Source organism: Clupea harengus, chromosome 11, assembly GCF_900700415.2.
Source record: "Clupea harengus chromosome 11, Ch_v2.0.2, whole genome shotgun sequence".
NCBI classification, from domain to species: domain Eukaryota; kingdom Metazoa; phylum Chordata; class Actinopteri; order Clupeiformes; family Clupeidae; genus Clupea; species Clupea harengus.
Window position 1 is genome coordinate 25,419,429 of NC_045162.1, and position 25,000 is coordinate 25,444,428.

The following is a 25,000-nucleotide window of genomic DNA, read 5'->3' on the forward strand; positions in this document are numbered from 1 at the left end:
CTTCCCTTCCCTCACACACACTCACACACACACAGAGACACATGCACACTCACACACACACACACAGAGACACATGCACACTCACACACACACACACACACACTCCTCCTCCCTTGCATTGGATCCACCCCTGTGATGACGCAAGCACTCAGTCAGTAGGCGAGAGGCTCAGCTGGGAGACCTCTGTGGTACGACACAAAGCTCTAAACCTCCCTCTCATTTCTCTCTCCCGCTCACTGACTCTCTCTCTCTCTCTCTTCCACTCTCCCACTATCACTTTTTCCACTCTTCCTTTCCCCACATTCTCTAACATTTCTCTCACTTCCTTTTAAGCAGCCACTGGCCATAGTCTTGTTCTTCGATATTGTTTCTCTAAATATATGTGTTATGACTACCCTTCACTCTCTCTCTCTCTCTCTCTCTCTCTCTCTCTCTCTCTCTCTCTCTCTCTCTCTCTCTCTCTCTCTCTCTCTCTCTCTCTCTCTCTCTCTCTCTCTCTCTCTTTGTATTTCTCCTTTTCCCTCTTTCTCTATCTCTTCTCTCTCTCACCAGTGCATCTGTACAGTTGTAGGAGAACAGGGAAGACTTAGAGAGAGAGAGAGAGAGAGAGAGAGAGAGAGAGAGATAGAGCCGATGGCTCCACTGATCCTTCCCACATGAAAGAGTCCCAGAGGCTCACTCCAGAGCTCCACTCCAGCCTCCCAGGAGTCTCCCCAACCTCCCTGCTGCTACCTGTCCTCCGTAATCCCCATCATACCGCCGATCCCCTCCACCACTCACTCACTCACTCACTCAGCCTAAGCTCAGCCCTCTCCCTTCATCCAGAGACCAACCCACCCATCCAGGCCCCACTGCTGCCTCACCTTCCACAGCCCTCGTGGGGGGGGGGGGACCAAAGGCTTCGCTTGAGATGGTGCTTCAAACGTCCAGAAGCCTGGAGACCGGGGTCTCCGAGGTCTGACCTGCAGTAGACTTAAGATGGCGGCTCTCGCTTGAGTTCCCTGACTGCCTGAGAGTGTGAGAGTGATTGGGGCACTATTATCTCGGACACCCGAATATGAGGGCTTACTCCCTGGGCTGTGTCCGAGTTGAAATTAGGTCAACAAGACCAAGGTTTTTAATCCATAGATTAAATTGTACTCTTGTCGCCTAGGTGTTGGATTTGGCGGTCAGCCATTTTGTCAATCCTATGCACACCCTTTATCCTTAGCATGATAAAACTTGCTGGGATTGACTAGATGAATTATTAAGATTCAAATAAGGCTCTGTAGTACACAAGTGAGCATGTTTGTGTGCTGCTTCAAATGGTGCTTCAAATGGTGCTTCAAAATCTGTTTCGTAATACTGAGCACAGGAAGAATGTTTTTTTTTTTTCTGATTTACTTTCATAGAATAAGCAAGACCAACTTCAGCTGAGTGTTAAATAAGACTGAAGCCAGGTCAAAGCCATTTGAATAGCAAACCCACTTATTTCTATCCTTTTGATTCAGCTAAGTAAAAGCCTTTTGTCTGCACACAGAGACACAGAGACCCAAACTAAGACCAACACTTTGAATCTAATGGAGGAGAGTGGAGCCCTAAGCTAATGTGCCCAAGAAGAGAGAGGTGAGAGGTGAGCCGTGGGAAGCAACCAGGAACTTTCAGTTAATAGCATTTTTCATTCATGAACAAGGCTTAAATGGATCTATAGTTCATCCCACACGGTGCCGTTCTTTTTTCAGACAGTCTAACAGTCATATGTGTAGGCTAGTGGTCTTTAGCGACCGGATCATTGCAGTCGAAGAATTCAAAAACACTAACCACACAGAAACACCATGAACAGAAGGGGTATTAACCCTTCAATGGAGGGGAGGTGGTCACACTCCTGCAGTGTAGTGCTATAGCTTCATGATTGGAAGTGCACAGGCTTGAGGTCTGTGTGTGTGTGTGTGTGTGTGTGTGTGTGTGTGTGTGTATGTATGTGTATGTATATGTGTGTGTGTGTGTATATGTGTGTGTGTGTGTGTGTGTGTATGTATGTGTATGTATATGTGTGTGTGTGTGTATATGTGTGTGTGTGTGTGTGTGTCTGTGTGTGTGTGTGTAATCTCTTTCGTATCCCGTGACGTGATTTTATCCCTCAGGCTGATCTGCAACGGGCTGCCCAGCACATGACTACTCAACCCCCTGAGCCCTTCCTCCAAACACTCCTGAACTGTGCCTCAACGAAAGAGAGAGAGAGAGAGAGAGGGAGGGATGGAGGGAGGAAGAGAACAAAACGAAAGAGATAGAGTGGGGTAAAGCAGGGGATGGGTGGAAGTGAAATAAAGGGAACAGTGTGATTTAACAGACAAGAGAGAAAAGAGGATGAATAAAGAATTATAGAAGAGGAGAGGATAACCTTCGCCTTACAGTCTTAATCCAACAGCCTAATCACTGGGATTTATGAAGTATTACAGATTACATAGCCACCATCGGAGTGACGGCTTTGTAGCGTATATTGGTTCCATCTCGGATCACTGGGTGTATGTGTAAATATAGAAGCATCCCATGTTCATGTTGGCATGCCCCATTCCCCACAGAGCATGCACTGCAGGAAGAACTGGGAGTGGCCCCCCACTGGAGCTGTGAAGCCCTCTAACACCTTCATGGTACATGGCACACTCATGCATACACTCACACACACACACACACACAGACACACACACGCACGTATACATACATACACAGACACATACACACTCATACAAAAGCACTCATACATACATACACAGACACACACACACTCATACAAAAGCTCTCATACTTATACACGCACAGAGGCACTCACTTTTCCCCTCTCAACACCACCCTCCACACCACCGACACATCTCAACCCCCCCCCCCCCCACACACACACACACACACACACACACACACACACACACACACACACACACACACACACACACACACACACACACACACACACACACAAGCACATTCACACACTGGCCCGCTCTCTATTTCTTTAAAATGTACATTCAGCATGAGTTATGTGGCAGAGAGGCTGCAGAGAGAGGGAGAGAGAGAGAGAGAGAGAGAGAGAGAGAGAGAGAGAGAGAGAGAGAGAGAGAAAGCACATGTAGAGAGTATGGAGCACAAGCTCCAATGACCCCAGGCTCTCATCCACAAATAAACCGCTTCAGCTCCCCTGCGACTCCGACCCACTGCATGGAGCCACGGCCACAGGAACGGGAGATAAAGGACAAGAAAGAAAGAAAGAACGAAAGAAAGAAAGAAAGAACGCACAGATATAAAGAGAGGAGCCGGGGAAGGAAGAAAAAGAGAAAGGGAATGTTTGCAAAAGGCACAGGGCAAAGAGACGAATCGCCTCAAGTGAGAAGTCTCTCTGTGCTGGGGATGCTGAATGTCATGAGATGCGTGCGAATGTGTGTGTGTGTGTGTGTGTGCGAATGTGTGTGTGTGTGTGTGTGTGTGTGTGTGTGTGTGTGTGTGTGTGTGTGAGTGTGTGTGTGTGTGAGAGAGAGTTTGTGTGTCTGTGTGTGTGTGTGTGTGTGTGTGAGAGTGTGTGTGTGAGAGTGTGTGTGTGTGTGTGTGTGAGTGTGAGAGTGTGTGTGAGTGTGAGAGTGTGAGAGTGTGTGTGTGTGTGTGTGTGAGAGAGTGTGTGTGTGGGCAAACATTTCCATTCTCATATCACTCGTGTTTTTGCTTGACTTCATGTCCCATTGGAGCTCTGGCAGTGGGGCTGGCAGGGAAGGGGGGGGGGGGGGGGGCGCTGCTCTCATGAATGAATAATCAGCTGGGCCATCCTCGCGGGAGTGCTTACGCAGAACGAGCCGGAAGGTTCCATACGCCTGACATGCCACATTATACACACCCTGAGCCAACTTCACATCAGTCCACACTTTCTTTCCAAAGCCTGCTGCTACACTGCCATGCTTCTGCATCTGTCCAACCTGCTGGGGAGAAACATGGCTGGGGCCGGAGATGGGCGTCTCGCGTCATGGAAGCATGAAGCATGAGAGGCAGGCCGCCCCACTATCTCACACAAGCCATCTGGATAGACACAGTTATCTAAAACAAGTGTACACAGACAGAAACAATAAAATCACTGTGTGATTCATGACTAGAGCAATAAACACAGCAGCTAGTAGGGACGCACTGATAACACTTTTTTCAGATAGAGTATGAGTACTTACATTTGTGTACCTGCCGATACGAGTGCCCATTCGAGTACTTAATAATATGCCTATGCCGGTGTGCTGTCAATTTCATTTACCCAGCTGTTTCTGGAAGGCAAGTCTGGTAGGGCAGCAAAACAACAACAGCAGTCAACACCTCCTTGAGTTGAAGCTAATGTTGCCATGAAGAGAAAGGGGAATTTGTATGAGTACGAGTGTGAGTACAAATATATCAGTACAGTATTGGCCCGATACTCAACACTGCTATCGCTATCGCTGCATCCCTACAGAATCTTTCCATCTGTGGCTGTAGATCTAGCCTGGTCTGAGCATGGTATGAAGAGACGAACAGCAACAACTACAACACAGACGCTGTTTGAGTGCAGGAAACCACTGACTGCTTTGTAATGGCCCACAAAAGTCTGCAGGAAAGTGTTTGTTTTTAAGTGGCTCTGACAGAGGCAGTTGTTTCCTCTCCAAACACACACAGACACACACAGCGGGCCCGGAGGAGACAGACAGGCGGGGAGTCAGGGGGGCAGGAGTCCTGACATGGTCACACACCAGCGAGTCGCTCCGCACGCGTGCCTGAAGGGGCTGAGCTTGACAGGCCGCAGTGAGTCTCTCTGTGAGGACCATCTCTTACACTGCACACACACGCACACGCACACGCACACGCACACGCACACACACAGTCTCTCTCTGTCTATCTCACACTTGCTCCTATGGCTCTCTCTCTCTCTTTCTCTGTCTCATTCTGTCTTTAGTGTGTATGTTCTCGCTCTCTGTCAACAGTCTTGTGTCAAGCTGTCAAAACAATCCTAGTAAAACTATAAACTCATGTATACCTGCGTACACACCCACACACATGTATAATCACCTGCGTATACACACCCACACACATGTATAATCACCTGCATATACACACCCACCCACACACATGTATAATGACCTGCGTACACACACCCACACACATGTATAATGACCTGCGTATACACACCCACACACATGTATAATGACCTGCGTATACACACCCACACACATGTATACCTGCGCATACACACCCACACACATGTATAATGACCTGCGCATACACACCCACACACATGTATACACACCCACACACATGCAAGGATGTGCATTTACACAGTACTGATGCCTACTTCAATTGTTTCAGGAAAATTGGATTAAAATATTCTATAATCTATGCATGAAAATATCAAATATAGTTTTTATAGATCATATATTATCTATATAAAAAAAATATAAAAATATTATCCATTTCTACATATATATAAAATATATATAGATTAGAAATGTTAATGAAAAGGATTGCCACAAATACATTTGTTTGACTTCTATGTTTGACCTGGAATCCCTGTTAAAGTAAAGTGCTTAAGTGGAGCAGGCCTTAAAATAACTCCAAACGCAACCATCCACCACTTATCTACATTACCCCTGAACCCACCCTACAAACCAACCAGCGGTGAAAATAAAAACACCCCATTCATCTCAGCATCTCCTCCACCTCTCCTGACGCCTGGCCCAGGGCATGTTATGCACTTAAGCATCATGCCCTTGTACAGACCATCACAACAACCACCCCGACCCCCGTCTGGAGCATTCCAGAATCCTCTAGCGTCCTCTACTGTTCACTAGGCGCAGTGCAACGCAGCGTAGCTGGGGGAAGTCATCCTTCAGTGTGTGGGTGGAGTGTGTCTGATTGACGAATGGACTGAAAGCGTCAGAGGAGAGCAGAAATGGAATTTAAGGGAATGTGAAAAAAGAGAGAGAGAAAAAAAAGCTTAGAATAGAATGGAATTCCATCAATATGATTGATCCGAATGGCGTTTTAGATCCATTAACAGAGGAATTCTCCTGCTGACACAATGCGAGACTGCATCCCTACCAATCCCTATGATTGAGGACAGTAGAGATCAGTACATACAGCCATGAATATTTCACCTCTACACTCTACATCTACACATAGACCTCAGTATCACGCGCACACACACAGATATATTTGATGTGATTTGATGTGTGTGTGAGAGAGAGAGAGAGAGAGAGAGAGAGAGTGTGTGAGAGAGAGAGAGAGAAAGAGAGTGAGAGTGTGTGTGAAAGAGAGACAGAGAGAGAGAGACAAACTCACATACTCTGTTTTGGCCCTTGGCCCACAATGATAAAACATGATGTTTTTATGAAGATTTGTGAGGCTTCAGTCTGTTTCATGGTTTCCTAACTCACGGGCACACACCACACGCCACCCGGCAGATGGATCACATCGCCTCACCGACTCTGCTGCTTCCTTTAGTTATTCTCCTTTTTAGGGATGTTTGAGTCTCCTAATGCAGATCAACTGTTAAAGCAATTACAGTACCAAGGCCACGGGTCCTTCAAAGATTAAGTCAGGTTTTACGGGCTTGTCACCACTGAACAACCGTAAAACATAAAGATTATTAGTGGAACCCATTTGAAGGAGCTGAACAACCCTGTTATAATGTACTGGGGTTCTGTGATTGTTATGGGCTAACACTTTTGCTAATTATAATTCAAATTTAAAAATAAAAAAATCGAAGCTGTAAATCAGTTGACTCTAACAAGTTCAAAAGATGGCGTCCCGTCATCAGTCACTGCATGGCAGGCATAAGAACAAAAGCCAACATCCCTGGCTCATCCCTGACCAGTGCTCAATCACGCCACACTCATCCCTGACCAGTGCTCATCTCACGCACGCCACACTCATCCCTGACCAGTGCTCCGACACGCCACACTCATCCCTGACCAGTGCTCACTCACGCCACACTCATCCCTGACCAGTGCTCAGTCACGCCACACTCATCCCTGACCAGTGCTCAGACACGCCTCACTCACGCCACACTCATCCCTGACCAGTGCTCAGACACGCCACACTCATCCCTGACCAGTGCTCACTCACGGCACACTCATCTCTGACCAGTGCTCAATCACGCCACACTCACGGCTCATCCCTGACCAGTGCTCAGACACGCCACACTCACGCCACACTCATCCCTGACCAGTGCTCACTCACGCACGCCACACTCATCCCTGACCAGTGCTAAAACACGCCACACTCATCACTGACCAGTGCTCAGACACGCCACACTCATCCCTGACCAGTGCTCACTCACGCCACACTCATCCCTGACCAGTGCTCATATCACGCCACACTCATCCCTGACCAGTGCTCAGTCACACCACACTCATCCCTGACCAGTGCTCATATCACGCCACACTCATCCCTGACCAGTGCTCAGACACGCCACACTCATCCCTGACCAGTGCTCAGTCACACCACACTCATGACTCATCCCTGACCAGTGCTCACTCACGCCACACTCATCCCTGACCAGTGCTCACTCACGCCACACTCATCCCTGACCAGTGCTCACTCACGCCACACTCATCCCTGACCAGTGCTCAGACACGCCACACTCATCCCTGACCAGTGCTCACTCACGTCACACTCATCCCTGACCAGTGCTCAGTCACGCCACACTCATCCCTGACCAGTGCTCACTCACGCCACACTCATGGCGCGAGGCTTCATCATATCAGTGGTGGATGTGGGACCTGTCAATCAACTAATAAACAAGCACAGACCTACTTCACATCAATGAGCCACATTAAATACCAGAGGCTCTCAGGCTAATGAATGGAGATGAACAGCTAGATGACAGTAGAATCTATTACAATACCAATGAGGGCTGATTTGCATAGCTTTGTAAGGGGATATGACGACCTATTCATGGACTCCAAATGGCTTTTTTTTGGAGGACCAAGAAGTGCTTCTCAACCCACACAAAGGACTCAAATGCAACTGTATACACTCCCATTGTAACAGTAAATGCAATTCATATACAGTATATCTAGGTTGGACAGTCCAACCACCTGACAGATTTCAGGTGTGATACCATCTGCCATGGACCGGCATCCCGATACACTCACATCAAGCAACCATTTAGCCTCCAGAGAACGCTGTGACCCACAGCCCCACATCAGATCCAGCAGGGTGCGACGAGCTATATGAACCCCCAGTGGCCAGCCTCTCCCTCGTTCTTCCTCTCTCTCTCTCTGTCCCTGTCTCTCTTCCACTCTTTCAATCTCTCTCTGTATCTAGTCTTCTCTCCGTTCCTGGCTCTCTCTCTCTCTCTCTCTCTCTCACGTGCTGAGGTTCAGATTGATGGGGCTCATTTCGGTGGAGCGGCGCTGCCACGAGCGCTATGGAACATCAGCATATTTCACTGTCCACCCTGCCCCGCCCTGCTCGGTAGAACGCCGGCAGAATCACTACCATCAGCTCGCATGGCTAACGGATAATGATCAAACCCATAATGTCTACTCAGACTCACATAAAAATGACTTCAGCTATGTTACATTAGCATGCATGCATGTGCAAGGCGGTGGTATTAACATTAGTGCATATGCTGTGCAGAAATGCTAATAAATGATGGCCTTTTGGAGAAGTGACATTAGTACCCACCCTCATAATAAAGACGAGGGGCAGTGGATAAATGGCGTCAGAGCCGATTGTCGGTGATAAGGCCTGGCTTTGATGTGGAGGAAGCTCTACACTGTCACCATCATTAAGACCCTGTTTTGGCAAACCCTGTACGAGGAAAGGTTCTTTTTTTAATAACTGCAATGTGAAAATGGCACAGCGTCAATTAGTTCCCTTCAAGCAGACAGCAGTGAAGCTCCAGTGAAGATGAACCACGGTTGGGAGGGGGGAAAAAATGAAAAGATGAAACAGAGGGTGGAAGAGAAAGTTTCCGAGTAAGCGAGAGTGATGACTCATTCTCCGATAGTTCATGTGGCGGGGGATCCTTACTCGGAGAAGTGAGAGAGGGAGAGAGAGAGAGAGAGAGAGAGAGAGAGAGAGAACAGAGACCGAGAGAAAGAGAGAGAACAGAGAAAAAAGGGAGAAAAAAGGGAGAAAAAGGGAGCGAGGAGAAAGAGGGAGCGGTGAGCAGAGAGAGACAAGGCAGAACAGAGAGAAACTAAAGCACACCCAATTAGTTTTCCCCCCTCCACAGAACAATGAAAGTGGAAGTTTGCCAACAGAAAGACACAATAGGAGAAGGGGAAAAGAAAGACAGAAGAAGAAGTGAAAGAAAAAAATCCCTCAGAAACCTGAGCCTAGATTCTTCAAAGACCTGTCAGCCTTTGCAGGCGAATTTCAATTATTATTATTTTCGAACTTCTATTTTTCCCCATAATGAGCCCACGGTGGTCCCTTTAAAGATGACGAGTGCGTTGCCTGAATGAACACAGGGACTGTTCTGCACTAACTCAGCAGAGACTTGCCTCAGACAAGCTAAACAGAGCAGGGGGGAAAGAAACACGAGGAGCAACATCACCACCTGCGCCAAGGAGGTTATGCTTCCATTGCCGTCTGTCTGTCTGTCTGTCTGTCTGTCTGTCTGTCTGTCTGTCTGTCTGTCTGTCTGTCTGTCTGTCTGACAGCAGGATTTAGCAAAAGCTATTGACTTATACACCAAAAGACTACTTCAGACCCTTGTCAATAAAGTGAGTAGGCACTAAATATAAGTATCTATATAACTATTTTGAGAAATGCTCACATTTTTAGATGATACCTCTGCCAGTCAACAAAATGAGAAAGTGGTTTGGTGTTGGCTAGCTAACATGTTTAGCTAGCCAGTATAATGAGTTCAGCCATGAATGTGAACCCATTCGCTTATAATTTGTATAATTTGATACAGTTTTCCTTTATGTGTTTCCCATTGCAAAATAGCTCAGAATGTAGCTGTCTCTCTCATAATGTCAACTGTCACCAATGGAAGCGGCCACAGTCGTCCAGTCAAGGAGGGACTCAATCTCAATGCACCCACTCGCTATTGGAAACTGAACTTGCATGTACCTGATGGCAGATCATAATCACAGTGGGTTATGATTATATTGCTTTTCCACCGAATACAATATCACTTGGTGGAACTGTAAAGAGATTGTCTTGGCTCTCTCGTGAGCGTGTTTACAGCCTGGGCATCCTCCTGACACGTCAGCAAATAGAGATATGGATATTTTCAGATAGAACATCATATTATTCATGTGACATAAATGCTTCAAATAGATCCATTATTTAGGTCCAAAAGTAAATAATGTGAAATCAAAACCTATATGCACTATTCATGCAGTTCAATCACATTCTGCAGAGCATTGTCAATACAGCGGCTACGTCTGAACATTTACACTGAGCATGAGTGTAGAAAATACCGATACATATATATTGTGTATCATATTCAGCATAAAAATACCAGGATATATTTTTTAGTCCGTATCGCCCATCCCTACCACAAACCTCTCTCTCTCTCTCTCTCCATCTCTCTCTTTCTCTCTTTCGCTTGCTTACCTCAGATGGCTGGGGCCGGTCCTTGTTCTGGAGGGAGGGGGAGGGGGAGCGGAGGTGGGTTCTGCCGGGGGAGGAGAGAACCGTTGGGCCGCCGCCTCTCTTCGGATCGGTGGGGGCGGGCTTGCTGCCGCTCCACCCTAAGACGCCGTCTGGCGAAAGAATTTATATAATGAGTGTCTGGGTCCACACCCAACACACACACACACACACACACACACACACACAGACACACACACACACACACACTATCCTGAATGAAGCTGATGACACATGCATGCAACTGTAGGGATAAAAAAAGAATACGAATTGTCCTCTGGGTGATGATGATGCCACTGCTAGTCACAACCATCGCCAGCAAGATCCTCATCATCACCACCATACTTGTAGTCACCATTCACACCCTAACAATCCTACTGAAATCATTCTTTTTTTTTCTTTCATTTTAATTCATCCTCCTCTTCCTCTTCCTCCTCCTCCTCCTCTTCATCCTCCTCTTCCTCTTCCTTTTGCTCTTCCTCATCTTCCACCTCTTCAGTGTGATCTACATTACATCTCGTGACACATCCATGAATGGCTACTCGTGCTCACCTGGGGGCAGGTTCTGGTTCTGGTTGTGGTTGTAGCTGGGGGCCTGGCTGGGGGCCTGGCTGGGGGCCTGGCTCTGGGACAGGTGCTGTGCTGCCTGGGAGACGTTGTGCTGCAGGATGTTCAGGCACTCTCCCAGACAGCTGAGGGTGGCGGCTGAGGTGGCCTTCAGCAGGAGCAGGTCCTGGTCCAGAGAGGACATGGGCCCGCGGCCCGGGAGGGACTCGATGTTGTGCACCAGGTTCTTCTGCTGGTCCTCCGCCTGGGACATCACCTGGCCCACCAGAGGGAGGACAAGAGGCAATGATTACGGGTGATGTCTGACAATAACAAAATCAGAGAGGAGCAGTAAGTTTGATGACAGAGAAAGAGCCAATCAGAGAGGAACGGTAAGTCTGATGAAGGAGAAAGAGCCAATCAGCAAGGAGCAGTATGTTTGATGAGGGAGAAAGAGCCAATCAGAGAGGAACGGTAAGTTTGATGAGGGAGAAAGAGCCAATCAGAGAGGAGGAGTAAGTGTGAAGAGGAAGGAAGAAACAATCAGGGAGAATAGTTGTTAGATACTGACAATATGGGGATACCGGTCAGATTTAGTATCCTGGCTCTTTGAAGTTCTACTTAGTCACTTAGCTCTTAGGTCAGTCATTGACTCACATTTAGGGTGAACCGTGGGGGACTGATGAACTGCTGAAACCCTAATTATACCGCCCATCAAAACAAAATTCAACTGAGACAAATGACCTGCCATTAATGTGCAACGGTAACAGTGAAACCAGTGGCCTTACCCTCTACTCCCTTCAATCAGTGACTCTCCTTCCCAGTGAGTCAGACAGGGTGGACACTAATCCTGTGTGAGGAGATCTCTTCCTGAGGAACACTAAATACTGCACTTGTGGCCAGGAAGCCTTTGGAGTGGAGCCCGAACAATGATTTACTGGAAGTACCACAAACACGGCTCACTCAGTTTAGCATTATAGCAAAATGATTTAAGATAAAACAATTGTGGAAAGCAGTGCTGGTATGCTAGAAACTGGCTGTTTATGTAATGTGCTTGTGCATTGATGTGTGTGTGTCCATGTGTGTGTGTGTGTGTGTGACTGCATGTCTGTGTGCACACGTGACAGAAGTGACTGTCAGTCAGTCATTTACAGTCAGCGCTGTAAGAGACTGTGAGACTCCAGCGCTTCTCAGAGGATCCTTAGGTATGCTAATGCTATGCTAATGCTATGCTAATTGAGTAGAAGACGGAGAGGGACTCCTCCAGTGACTCACCCAGTCTTCCCCACGATGGAGGGGAGAGAGGGAGGGCTGCTACGAGAGAGTGGAGGATTAGAATTTAATTACTCATCCAGGGCCTGATCTCTCCCTCTCCCTCTCTCTCTCTCTCTCTCTCTCTCTCTCCTCCCTCCGGGCCCTCTTCACTCCTTCACTGACAACACTATTACAGCAGAGGCACACATACCCATCAGTGCATTAGCAGTCACTGGGTGGTGTGAGACGTTACCCACCCCACGGCCCTCCTGCCTCAGGGAGCACATATGTACCATTAGCCTCTCTGATTGAAAGGTAACATTTCAGCGATTTGCTCTTTAAATCAGCGGCCATGGAATAAAATGTAAGATCTAACCTTTAGTTTGTGAGATTACTTGACAAGGAAAATAAAGGTAGAGACAGACAAGCAGAGAGAGAGAGAGAGAGAGAGGCAGACAAACAGGTGAATTGCACTGTGCTTAACCTGTGTTAAGTCCCCAAGTGTTTAACCTGACAACCTACATTTAGGATTTTTCGATACAAAATCATTTCAAATATCAAATTATAAATCACCAAAACCGCAATGGAGCTGCATGACAAGTAAGGCTGAGTTAACCTGATTGATAAGCTGCATGACAAGTAAGGCTGAGTTGACCTGATTGATAAGCTGCATGCGGTGGAGATAGAGTGACGATGGTTGGTCTCTGAATAATTCAGCCGTACAGGCAGGTCACCGCAGGCCCCTGCTCCCTCATCAAACCCGGCCGCTGTCTCATACCTCCACTATTATGTCTGTCACAGCAGGCCGGGGCGCTCAGACGGGCCGAGTGATTTCTGCTTTCGCTTCTAGGCTGCTGCCATTCTCATATCCCAGCCTTCATGAAAAATGGATCCGCTGCTTTTTGTTCTTCACCCTCCCTCCCCTTCTCCCTCTTTTTTTTGTCTTCTAAGAGGCATAAAAATCAGGTTGTGTCTCTGTAGTCTCAATAAAGGAGGCAAGCCGCTGCTCTGACAACGAGATGCACTCTGTCTGCAAAATAACAACACGCTGGATGCCGTTGTTTGTGTGAATGGAAGTCTGTGCTTGTGGTGTGCGTCTCTCATCTCAACATTTCGTCCCAGAGAGACCTGCCTCCCAGTCTCCGCTGTCTGCGCTCCACTGCTGATAATGAGAGTGTGGTCTAGTGTCTCTATGACTCGGGGGGCCTTCTCTCTCTTCTCTCTCTCCCTCCCCCTCCCTTCTGTCTCTGTCTATCTCTCGCCGGTGTGTGGATCTGCTCTGTGGTCTTTCGTTCGCACTGGACACACCAGCTCTGATCCCCACTCATCTCCCGTTAGGAGGCCTTTTGTTTGGCTTCTACCTGAGGAGTCAGCAGGGAGAGAAAGTACATGATTTCTCTCTCTCTCTCTCTCTCTCTCTATCTGGCTTTATCACTCTCTCCCTCCCTCTCTCTCCTTTCTCACTCACACTCCACCTCATGTCTCTCTCTCCATCTCTCTGTATTTATAATCTCATCTCTAGCCTTACTGCTGCTCTCAACTTCTGGCTCTCTTATTCTGCTTGCGCAGGCAAATGCTTGCTGGTCTCCCAGGACCCACGGCCTCACGGGCTGAGGCCTGTAAAAGGATCCCCTCCAGCTCAGCCCATTCTCTCTCTCTCTCTCTCTCTCTCTCTCTCTCTCTCTCTCTCTCTCTCTCTCTCTCTCTCTCTCTCTCTCTCTCTCTCTCTCTCTCTCTCTCTCTCTCTCTCTCTCTCTCTCTCTCTCTCTCTCTCTCTCTCTCTCTCTCAGCCCTGCCACTGCTCTAGTGGTCATGAGACAGACTCAGTGAAGTGCCGAGAGGATGAGGAGGTCACGCCAGACGGGGGGGGGAGAGAGGAAGTCAGTCTCTACAAGCCTAGAAGGTTCCAGGGGTAGCCTTTTTCCTATACGGAAGAGCCTTTTGTTGTCCACAGGGCTTTTTCAGGGCCGGAAAGAGTGCTTCTCAATTGGAGCCAATTGGAGCCACAAAATCTTCAGAAAAGCTTAGTAAAGAACACCTCATCAGATGATTCTCATGAAACCTGTAAGGATTCATCATAGGAATGCCCTGAAAAAGCTTTTCCCTCCGCCTGGGTGCCTCACTGCCAGCACAGCTGTTTTAGCTGTTCATAACTTTTGAGTATCCTTCACACTCACTACACCTGAAATTCTCCATCACAGGGGCAGCTAGAGGGCATCTGAAGAATTCATGAGAGAACCATCAGACACGAAAGTTGAAACACAGCAGACACAGCAGCCCTCTGTGCCGTAATAGAGGTTGAAAATGACTTGGGGAAGAAACCAATGCATTGTGTTCTTAATCCCAGTGTGGACCTCCAGTGAGGAATACAAATTATACTCTTCATATGAAGTGCTTCTATAAATAAGCACCTGGCCAGCTGTAAGTAGGTAAAACCAAACCAAGTGTCTCGAACCAGACAGCAAATCGCTACTTCAAAGCAGCTAGCTGGCTGAAGCTAAAGCACTCCTCACAGACACACAAGCTGCCGCACACAGTCCCTCCGCTATCTCAGCCAGGCAGAAGAAGAACTGTCAGGAGTCTCAGCCCAGATTGGTCTTCCCTTTCAGCGCGTGTGCACACACACACACACACACACACACACACACACACACACACACACACGTACACACACAGCACACACACACACACACACACACACACACACAGCACACACAGCACAAACGCACACACAGCACACACAGCACACACACACACACACACACACACACACACACACACACACACAGCACATACACACACACACACACACACACACAGCACACACAGCACACACAGCACACACAGCACACACAGCACACACACACACAGCACACAGCACACAGCACACACACACACAGCACACACAGCACAGCACACACAGCACACAGCACACACACACACACACACACACACACACACACACACACACACACACAACACACAGCACACACACACACACACACACACACACACACACACACACACACACACACACACACACACGCACACACGTACACACACAGCACACACAGCACACACACTTCATCTGCCTCTCCTACTGCGGCCCCGTGGGGCCCCGAACTGTCACATCTCTGAAAAGATGACGCTCAGCCGCACATCTGTGGATGCTGTCAGGGGGAAACCGTTTTAAGGCTTGACACTTATCAAAGAGAGAGAGATCGAAAAGCAGAGGCTCTGGATTTGAAGTGGGTCGTGATTTGCGACCGACCAGAGCTACAGCTTCATGTTGTCAAAACATGAAAATGTGACAAAAAAGTTCTTCAGGACACAATCAGTATAGTATATGTAGTGTATTAGATCAGAGACTATGCTTGAGGAACCAAGTATTTTCTTTCTTACAATCACTCCAGGTAGAACTGTTCCCTTCTTTGAGGGTTCCTCCATAAACTCCTACGAGCATTTCTGTTGATATCACACTTTATATAAGCTTTGTTGGCACAAAATATAACTGTAATAAATAATGTATTCTCACAGGAGTAAGCTGAGTCACTTTTTGGAGAGGCTGCTGAATAATTTCAGCTTTTGGTTCCACAAATATGTTGAAGCAAGACTTATTTCTAGGACTCTGGGGTTTTCATTTACTGTCTGTCACTTTAGGGTTGCTGGTGAATGAAGGAACCCCTTTTTCACTGGAGAGAAACATGTCCTCTCAAGTCAAAAGGCAGTGGAGAGGGAAATGCCTCAGAGCCCAGGAACAGCCCATTAAGACAAAGGTCTCTAGGTATCAATAGTTAGCAGGTATTAAATAATCATATGTATGCCTCAGGAAAATGCAATAATTATGAATGACTCTAAATGCTAAACTTGTACCAAACCCTAACCAATACCCCATGTACACTTTGTAACAACATGCACTAATACAAAAAGTATATTGAGCTTAATAAGTATTTTAAAAAAACATACTTTGATTACGAACAGTTAAAAAGAAAAGACTGTCAATTTGGGCCATGATCAATACATGACGATAAAAAGGTGCATTTCATTAAGGTAGTTCTTCACAAACTTGTTAGTGTGACTAGATAACCTTTGCCAAATCCAGTGCCTCTCTAAAGATGCCCAGCATCAGTGCGACACCTTGACAATGTCAAACGGGCGATGATGAAGCTCTAGTGCTGAAGTGTCTATTCAGGGATGCTGAGACAACAGATACAGGCAGCCCTAGAGGACAACAGCACTGTTCTGAGTGGATGAGAGAGAACACACTCTGCATAACACTCACTATGACCTTATATGTAAAAGCTAATTTGCTTCCAAAACACCAAAACACCCTGCATAAGACTGACCTTATACGTAAAAGCTCATTTGCTTCCAAAATGACTCTGCAAATTTACTGATTCTACCACAAGTGATTCAGTTCTCTTAGAAAATAGTTGAGTAAGCAGCTAACACTCATCCACTTTTGATCCCACTCACTCTGCTCTGTTTGCACACAGTGATACAACTACACTACAGGCCTTTAGCACGTACCCCTTTCCTACATCCAAACTGAGGGAAGACCCCACCCCTACCCCCTACCCTGTATGGGCCACCCTACCTCTTTGACCTCCTGGAGCTGTCCGAGGTTCACGTTCTGGTTCTTGGCCCGTTGGCCGGAGGTGGGGCACTTGTGATGGGTGAAGGAGAAGCTGGAGGACGGCAGCCCGGAGAGGAGTGCTTTCTGCTGGGCCCCGGGTGGAGAGGAGGTGGTGATGGTGGTGGTGGTGGTGGTGATGGAGGTGGCTGGAGGAGGAGGTGCTGCTGCTGGAGGGTGGGGGAGCTGGGAGGAGCCGCGTGTCCGGCCTAAGGCAGCGGCGGAGGAGGAGGAGGAGGAGGAGGAGGAGGAGGAGGAGGAAGAGGTGGAGGCAGTGATGCCCTGAAAGAGACAGGAGCAGCAGGAGGAGTCAGAGGGGGGACAGCTGCCGCACCCGGTGCCCCTCTTTCCCATGGCCACGGTGGCAGCAGCCCCTCCGCCAGCACCGCCAGCACCGCGCTCTGCTGTCACACGCAAGGGCATCTTCAGCCTCACGCCACCACCTCCACCAGCAGCACACACGGAGAAGGGAGGGAGAGAGAGAGGGAGAGAGAGAGAGAGAGAGAGGCAGGGAGAGAGAGAGAGATAGGCAGAGAGAGAGAGAGGCAGGGAGAGAAGAAGGGAGGAAGGAGAGCAACGAGACAAGAAACAGAGAGAGAGAGAGAGAGAGAATGTGGAATAAAGAGAGGATGATGAGAAGGAAAGGAAGAGGGAGGCGGAGGTGGGGAAGAGACAGAAGCAAAGATGGAGGAAAAAGCCCGTGAGAGAGCGCACAGCACGGGAGGGAGAAACAGAGAGAGGGGTGGGGGCGGCGAGGCGAGGCAGAAGCATGAATGAGATGCTGAGAAAGCCCGGAAATGAGAGAGGGATGGAAATAGAGTGTGAGAGAGAGAGAGAGAGAGAGAGAGAGAGAGAGAGAGAGAGAGCAGGGGAGGGAGAGAGAGGGAGAGAGAAAGAGAGAGAGATAGAGAAAGAGAGAGAGAGAGAGCGAATGCAGACAGCATGCCGCTGAGCAAGAGAGGGCTGGGGCAATGACACAGAAGCCCACATCAGATCCTCTACGCCGAGAACATCTATCGCCTCTCAGCATCACGACAGAAAATCATTTCATCTTTAACTGCAATGTGCCTCACTATTAGGTGCAGTGAAAACACTGAGTGTGAATGTGGTGCTAAGAAAAGACTTCAGTCAGAGGTAATTCCTCTAATCTCTACTTCATCTCTATGGAATGATTATTACCAGAGAACTTTCTGCCCCCCCCCCCCCCCACCCCCCTTCTGCTGTCTAACTCCTCAGACTTCAGTGAAGTGGGAGAACTTGCATAAGGTTTGAGCTGGGTAACATCATACAGGAGCAACTCCATGAAGATATTCATCTACAGTTCTAATATATTTTTTGATAAATCACAAAAAAATATTCAACAAGAATAGAAATAACAAACTGCATCCAATCCAACCACACTGTATGAATTATTCAATGATTGCATTTTTGTATCTCAGAGTAATGCAGGAAATACTGTAGAGATGCAATACAAAATGAAAGAGTGGGAAATGTATGCTACACATATTTCCATTTGCATGGTATGGTAGAACTGTTATTATTACAACAGGACCAGAGGATCACGACCCATAGGTGTCTCCCTTCTTCTAGCACCAGCAGTAAATAAAAACACTTTGCCAGCAGACCAAAAATACTGGGGCAAGCTAGCCAGGGAGAATGTGCAGCGAGATAGAGGCACTCCACAGTCTCTCATACTCACATACGGAAGCCATGCTACCCCTTGCACGCTACAATACACAGCACAGCAGTATCCATCATAACAAACAACAGCTCTAAAATTCCTACTTCGCAGGTCAACTTAAGGACAACATCCTCGGGTTTGTTGACAAATCAACACATTATCACCAATCATGGCGCTCTAATTGTGACATACGTCAGAAACATTATCACAGGGCACACACAGGATGGAAGGATCATTTTTGGTAACGTTCTCTGGCACCAACCAGACCCTCTTTCACCCACAGCGCCGGATAAGAGAACAAAGGCTGGGTGCTGATGCTGCCACTATAGCCAAGCTTTCCGGTAAATAACAAACCAAAAAACGCGAATGCCTTTCTTCGCTCACTCTTAGGTTTTGGGTCGACCACAGCTCCCCGTGGACCACTGAAGTATTACATGTGGTGCTACAACCATGTCTCATCATGGCAGGTCAAAGGGTCATTGTGATTGGCTTGTAATGATTTTGTGTGTTTTGGCTGACTTGCGTTTTGCTGTGAAGTCATGAATAAAACATCTGCCCGCAGGTCATTAGGGGGAGTAATGGCTAGCGAAAGCATAAAGGGTCTCAGTAGATGTTATCCATGTGAGGCCAACATCCCCTGAGAACCTGAAGAGCTTCTGGTGACCATTTATAATGATGTGGTCAAAGCTCGCTCACAACAAAAAAAAAACGGTATTTTCTATTAAGAAAACAAAAAACAGTCTTATGGGTCGGATAAAGAATTGTGTGGCTCCTTGGCGATCACAAGCTTACACACTACAATAGGCTGTTGTCATGGAAAACACTACCGTATGTCTCCATCTCTTCTCAACTTAGAGAAAATGTTAATGTGCAATTACAGGACTTCAAGCGTAACATCATGACAAGAGGAATTATAGCTTAGCTATTGAGACTTTTGCATATTTATACTTAATCACAGTAGTTATACATTTGTGCTCAAGTAGATCACATATTTTTGGATCCACCCAATTCTATTTCTATATTGATTTCAAACCCATTTGAGCGACACTCTACTGATGGCTTAACAACCCTTGAAACACTTCTCACAGGTATACTAAAAGTAGGTGTAGATATAGGTAGGATCTACCTTTAAGTAAAATAAACAATGAAATCAAATAAACAATGAAGAAACTTTTTTTCATCAAAATTCTGGTTGAAGTTCTAAGTTCAAATCTCTCGATCACAATGATCCGGAATCATCCATAATTCACCACCATATAAATAAAACCTTACATTACTGGTCAAGCAATATTTTCTGCTGTGCAAAAACGAATACAGTGTGGACATTTACATTTTGAACACAGTAAAGGTTAACCAGAAATCGTTATTATTATTATCAGTGGCCCTTTAAATACTTGAGAGAAGTATGCCCAGCAAACACCGATACACAAGATAACCGATGTAAATGCATCTGAGATTAACGGGAGACACGAGATGTATCTCTGTTTGATATAAATGTGTCCTGTCATCAATTACTTTCATGCATTGTAAACAGAATGGCACTTGGAGCTTTAAAGTCGCAGACTGTTTGGATCAATCCTGCCAAGTTATGTATTAGCCTCTCATATACCACACAGCACATGCAAGCACATAACACTGGTTTACTTTGGCCTGAAATTTGGAGTTAATGTTTGAACTGTACCACCCAAACACCCATGTCTCAATAGATATTTTTAATTAATATGTGAAGGAGATTGTATTCTTCCCTGAACAGAACAATTTGTTGCAGAGATTCATTGACGGACTGAGAAACTGAAATATGGCACTGCTGTTGCACTGAAGAATGCACTAAAAAAGTGCTGGTTAAGAAAAGAGGAAGACAACATCACGGGTGGCATCACAAGACTGCTGGGAGACGTGCTGTGGTGTGGTTTGGCCCAGAGGTGAGAGGAAAAGGAAGTGCAGGAGACAGAGAGGCAAAGCCAAAATGACGGTAGTGCCCCCGTTTACGCGGGACATATGTTCCAAGATCTACCATAATGGTAGCGAACAGCATATGTAACTTGTTTTTCGTGTACATACATACCTATGATACAGTTTACTTTATAAATTACACACAATAAGACACAAAACCACAATTACTAATAATAGAATTATAACAATAAAAGTAATTCAAGTTATGCGAATGTGGTTGCTCTCTCGAACCCTCACCAGACGATGGAGCAATGAAAAATATCGTGTAGATCAGAACGTATTTACCTTTTCTCTTATTTCCTTTCGTAATGTTCTAACCCCTAATACAATCGTGAAGGAAACGAAGACGGGATGCAAAGAGGATGGAGGAATCAAAGACAGACATACATGAGAACTGATACCTAAAGACATGAGTCTTCTAGGCCTAGTAAGGGCGCCGGCGCAGAAAGGCTACTCAGAGTGGCGTTCAATTTTAAACGTATGTAACCGTTTATTTTTTTTAATTTTCCACTTGGAAGCGTGGTTACCGGACCAGCGGATACGGGGGTTCCGCTGTAATGATATACCATTGATTGCTTAGGCTAGAGGAGGAAATTACCATAGCAAAGAAAGACAAAGAGTGAAAGACAAGTGATAGGCAGGGAGTGAGAGCTGGTAAAGACAGCCAGGGAGAATTCAGTACCATTTGAAAAATGTAAACTACCAAGGAGATTGATAAGAGAAAATGAGAGAGAGAGTGAAAGAGGAACAAACAGATGGAGAGACTGGAAAAAGAGGACATTACTTATGTGAGTCTGATTGAGCTATAGTACCTTGGCACTGCCATCTGAGTTTCGTCGGGTATAGAGCTGCAGCTGGGTCATCCAGAGCTGCTGCTCACCCGCATCAGATGCTGTGGGGACAGACAGAATACCAGACCATCAGACAGATAGGCAGGTAGACAGGTGCACAGTCAACAGTCAACCAGAAAGAGACCTAGATACTACAGGGGTACAGTGGACAAATAGAAAAACAATTGTGTACAGTAATACAGGCAGGATGAATATGTAGTCTGGTGGACACGCAAAGAGAAAGAGGGAACAACAGAAAGACAGTATTTCTGGTAGACTAACATAAGCCAACTGGCAAAGAAACACATGGCTAACACTAATCAATGGGGAAACAAATGAACACTAGTGATCTGAAGCCAGCAGAACAGTAAAAAAAAAGAGACTATTTTGAGGCTGCTGAACTGCCTTCTAACTTTTATGGGAACAGATGGCAATCTGAGCCATTTGATGAAACAGATTTAATGTTGTGTTTAGTTTGCTACTTTGGAGCCACAGTATCCAATCCCATCCCTGTGTTCCCATACACCACATGCCCTTGTCAGTGGGCACACACACACACACACACACACACACAAATACACACACACACACACACACACACACACACAAATCAACACACACACACACACACACACAAACGCACGCTCACACATACACACACACACAGACACAAAAATAAATACCTCCAGAAAATGAGACTTTAGTTAATCATCTAACAGCAGGTTAACCCATGTTATGTTCCCACTGTGCAGCCTTGTTTAAAAACAATGAATCACAGTCTAGAGGGGTGAGTGGGAGTACACAGTACTCCGCACACAGTATTCACCCCTAAATGAATCTCTGCTGGCCTACTTTAAAGTCTCCCTTGTCAACACCCCCCTACCCCTCCACCCCCCACAAACTCTCCCGCTGGGTCTAAAATTAAACCTGTCGATCATGTGATGCATCTAGGTTTCATGTCTTGTGCACAACATTCACCTCGTAAGAGGCATGCTGTTCCATTATCATCTCTGTGATTGACAGGTATCATCAAACTTTGACAGCTCATACCGTGTGCGATGTTTACATGACTGAAGCTTGGAACAAAAAGGCCCATCTCTCGCCTGAGGCGCTTTAAATCTTACAGATAAAAGTAATTTCAGGTTAAAGGAATTCAAGTGATTCATATCATCAAGCCGGTTAAAGCCCCCACTCATCCCACCGCGCCCCATCAAGCCCTCTATTGACCCCCCCCCCCCCCCCCCCCCTTTTTCCATTTCAATCTTCCACACGATTACAAGTGAAGATGACATGTGAAATGTGAGAGGCTGATGTGTCACTTCCCTTCAGATGGTGAGATAATAGAGCGTTCACAGGAAGCCTGGCGTGGTTAGACACGAAACTGCGGCCTACCCTCGGGGTTACACTGCAAAGGTGTCAAATGAGAAAAAGAAGGACCCGCAGATTGCCAATTTGGACGACGGACACACCAGGGGACCGGACGACCCCTGCAGTCAACCAATCATGGACTGGGGCATGGCACCAGGGAGTGTGTGATGGTCTGTGTGTGTGTGTGTGTGTGTGTGTGTGTGTGTGTGTGTGTGTAAGAGAGAGTTGTGCGTCAGCTTTTTCCCACACAACACTCTCCTCACACCTCCCCACCACCTTCCCTCCCCTGGTGCAATATCTCAGAGATTGCCTCCGTTGTCAATCAATACTTTGCAAATGAAATGCTTGTTTTCAGCATTTTCTGCCAAACACCTACGGATTAAATTATTTATTTAATAAGACAATCTGAGGGTAAAGGCAGGTCGCACCAAGGCACTATCTGCTGGGTGGGGATGCTTAACATGTACAAATCCGTGCAGAGGCCTCACACATATGAGAGTGGAGTGGACTCTGTAAATAATCTGTCAATGGCCTTCTCGTTGAGCAGAACCGATTGCATCCGCATTTGCACCCATCTCATTTGATCCCGTTCTAGCCTGCCTCCGTCAGCCTCCGTCAGCCTCCGTGGCACTGCGCCTCTGAGCTCACCTCTGGGCCTGGCTGAAGGCTCCCCCTATAAAATATAGATCCGGCCGCTTCCCCAGGCCCTGCGTTAATTCACAGCCATCAATAATGCTGTCCCCCATAAAACACCTATCAAAATGTTCGCCCCGCCACCCACGGGCTATAAGCCCATATTTCACGGCCTCCCGCTGACCGGACACCTCACACACATCTTGGGCAAAGTACACTGTTAGGGAGAGATGAAGGGCTGGGAACGTGCGGCGAGAGAACCTGGGCAAGGAAGAGGGGGGAGAGGGATCCCTTTGAACTGAGGGAAGGTGAGGAGCGGTGAGCGTGGGTGGATGAGTGAACAAAAGAAAAAGCATCCATGCAGATGAAAGCAGAACGGAGGGAAGGCTGTTAATGCGGGGCGATTCAAAAACAGAAGAGGAATCACAAGTCGATGGCAGCGGAGGCGACTAAAACTGTGGGCGAGACCAAAATGAGAACAAAAACTTTTGGAAAGGAGGCATCTGTGAAAACGGTGACAGCGCGCGTGTGGCAGGTAGACCCAAGATGTCACGGTTAGAAGATGGAAGCGAGAGGAACAAAGGTTTGTGAAAGAGGCAGGGTGAAGACGAACAGAACAACAGAAGAGAAAAAGGGGGATGAATGATCCAACTGAGGAGTCGAGGAGACAACCCCAGCGCAGACGCATCACTTCTCCCCCCCCCTGTACCTCTGAGTTTGAAGATCTCTCCGTTGGCGGCGTAGATGCAGAACATGTGGGGCAGCTCGTCGTGGGGTACCACTGATGCCCCGGGGAGGGGCAGTGAGCCACGGGGCTTCTGGCTCTTACTTGGCTCACTCACAAAGTAGTGCAGCTGCCCCTGCTCAGCATCCAGCACAAAGTACCTGAGGATGGGGTAGAGAGAGAGAGGGTTGCCATGGGGGCAGAGAATATGAAACATACACAGATCTTGGGTGAATCTTAAAGAGGCCTTTCTAGAAACAGTCATCTCATAGGAAGGAGCTGACGAGTGCACTGCTATAATACATACCTTCTGATATGTGGATGGCCAATTATCGCTAGCCTGCCATATCAGCATTAATACGACTGTGAGTATTGGCATTATTATTCCTGTAGGTCATACCACTGTGCATGCACTGATGATAATAGACATTTCCATTTCAGCTTCACGAACAGACTGTGAAAAGGGCTGGAGGTCAACTCCCCTAGGGGCAAACATTCTGCTGAAATTCTATTCTCTGGATGTCGCTTTGGGGATGTCAACCTGCTACATGGGAACCTAACATCAAGTGGAAATGTCACTGTCAAGTGAACACAAGGAGGAAGTGAGGTGGTGGGGGGAGGATCTGGTTTGCAAAGTAAAATGGGACCTGTGTGGAATTCTGGAATGTTAGGAGTGGAAGTCAGTGAGGTTTACCTACAAAGAATGAAGAGTAACATTCAATTACAAAGAACAATAACAGTGAGGCAAGGCCTTTGTGGTATCTACTAACTAACATGATGACAGTATGAAC

At 47.0% G+C, this 25,000-nt stretch overlaps 1 protein-coding gene across 1 annotated transcript in view; it reads right to left on the reverse strand.

The window, feature by feature from the left end:
- The window catches only part of osbpl10b (oxysterol binding protein-like 10b), a 43,855-nt gene that overhangs the window by 14,458 nt on the left and 4,397 nt on the right, over positions 1 to 25,000 (reverse strand). Inside the window, exons 2-6 of the mRNA XM_031576951.2 lie at positions 24,195 to 24,370; positions 21,467 to 21,546; positions 16,985 to 17,302; positions 11,140 to 11,410; positions 10,552 to 10,700 (exon numbers count right to left, since the gene is read on the reverse strand). Of these exons, the coding sequence (XP_031432811.1) occupies positions 10,552 to 10,700; positions 11,140 to 11,410; positions 16,985 to 17,302; positions 21,467 to 21,546; positions 24,195 to 24,370 (994 nt within the window). The remainder of the gene's footprint in view (positions 1 to 10,551; positions 10,701 to 11,139; positions 11,411 to 16,984; positions 17,303 to 21,466; positions 21,547 to 24,194; positions 24,371 to 25,000) is intronic.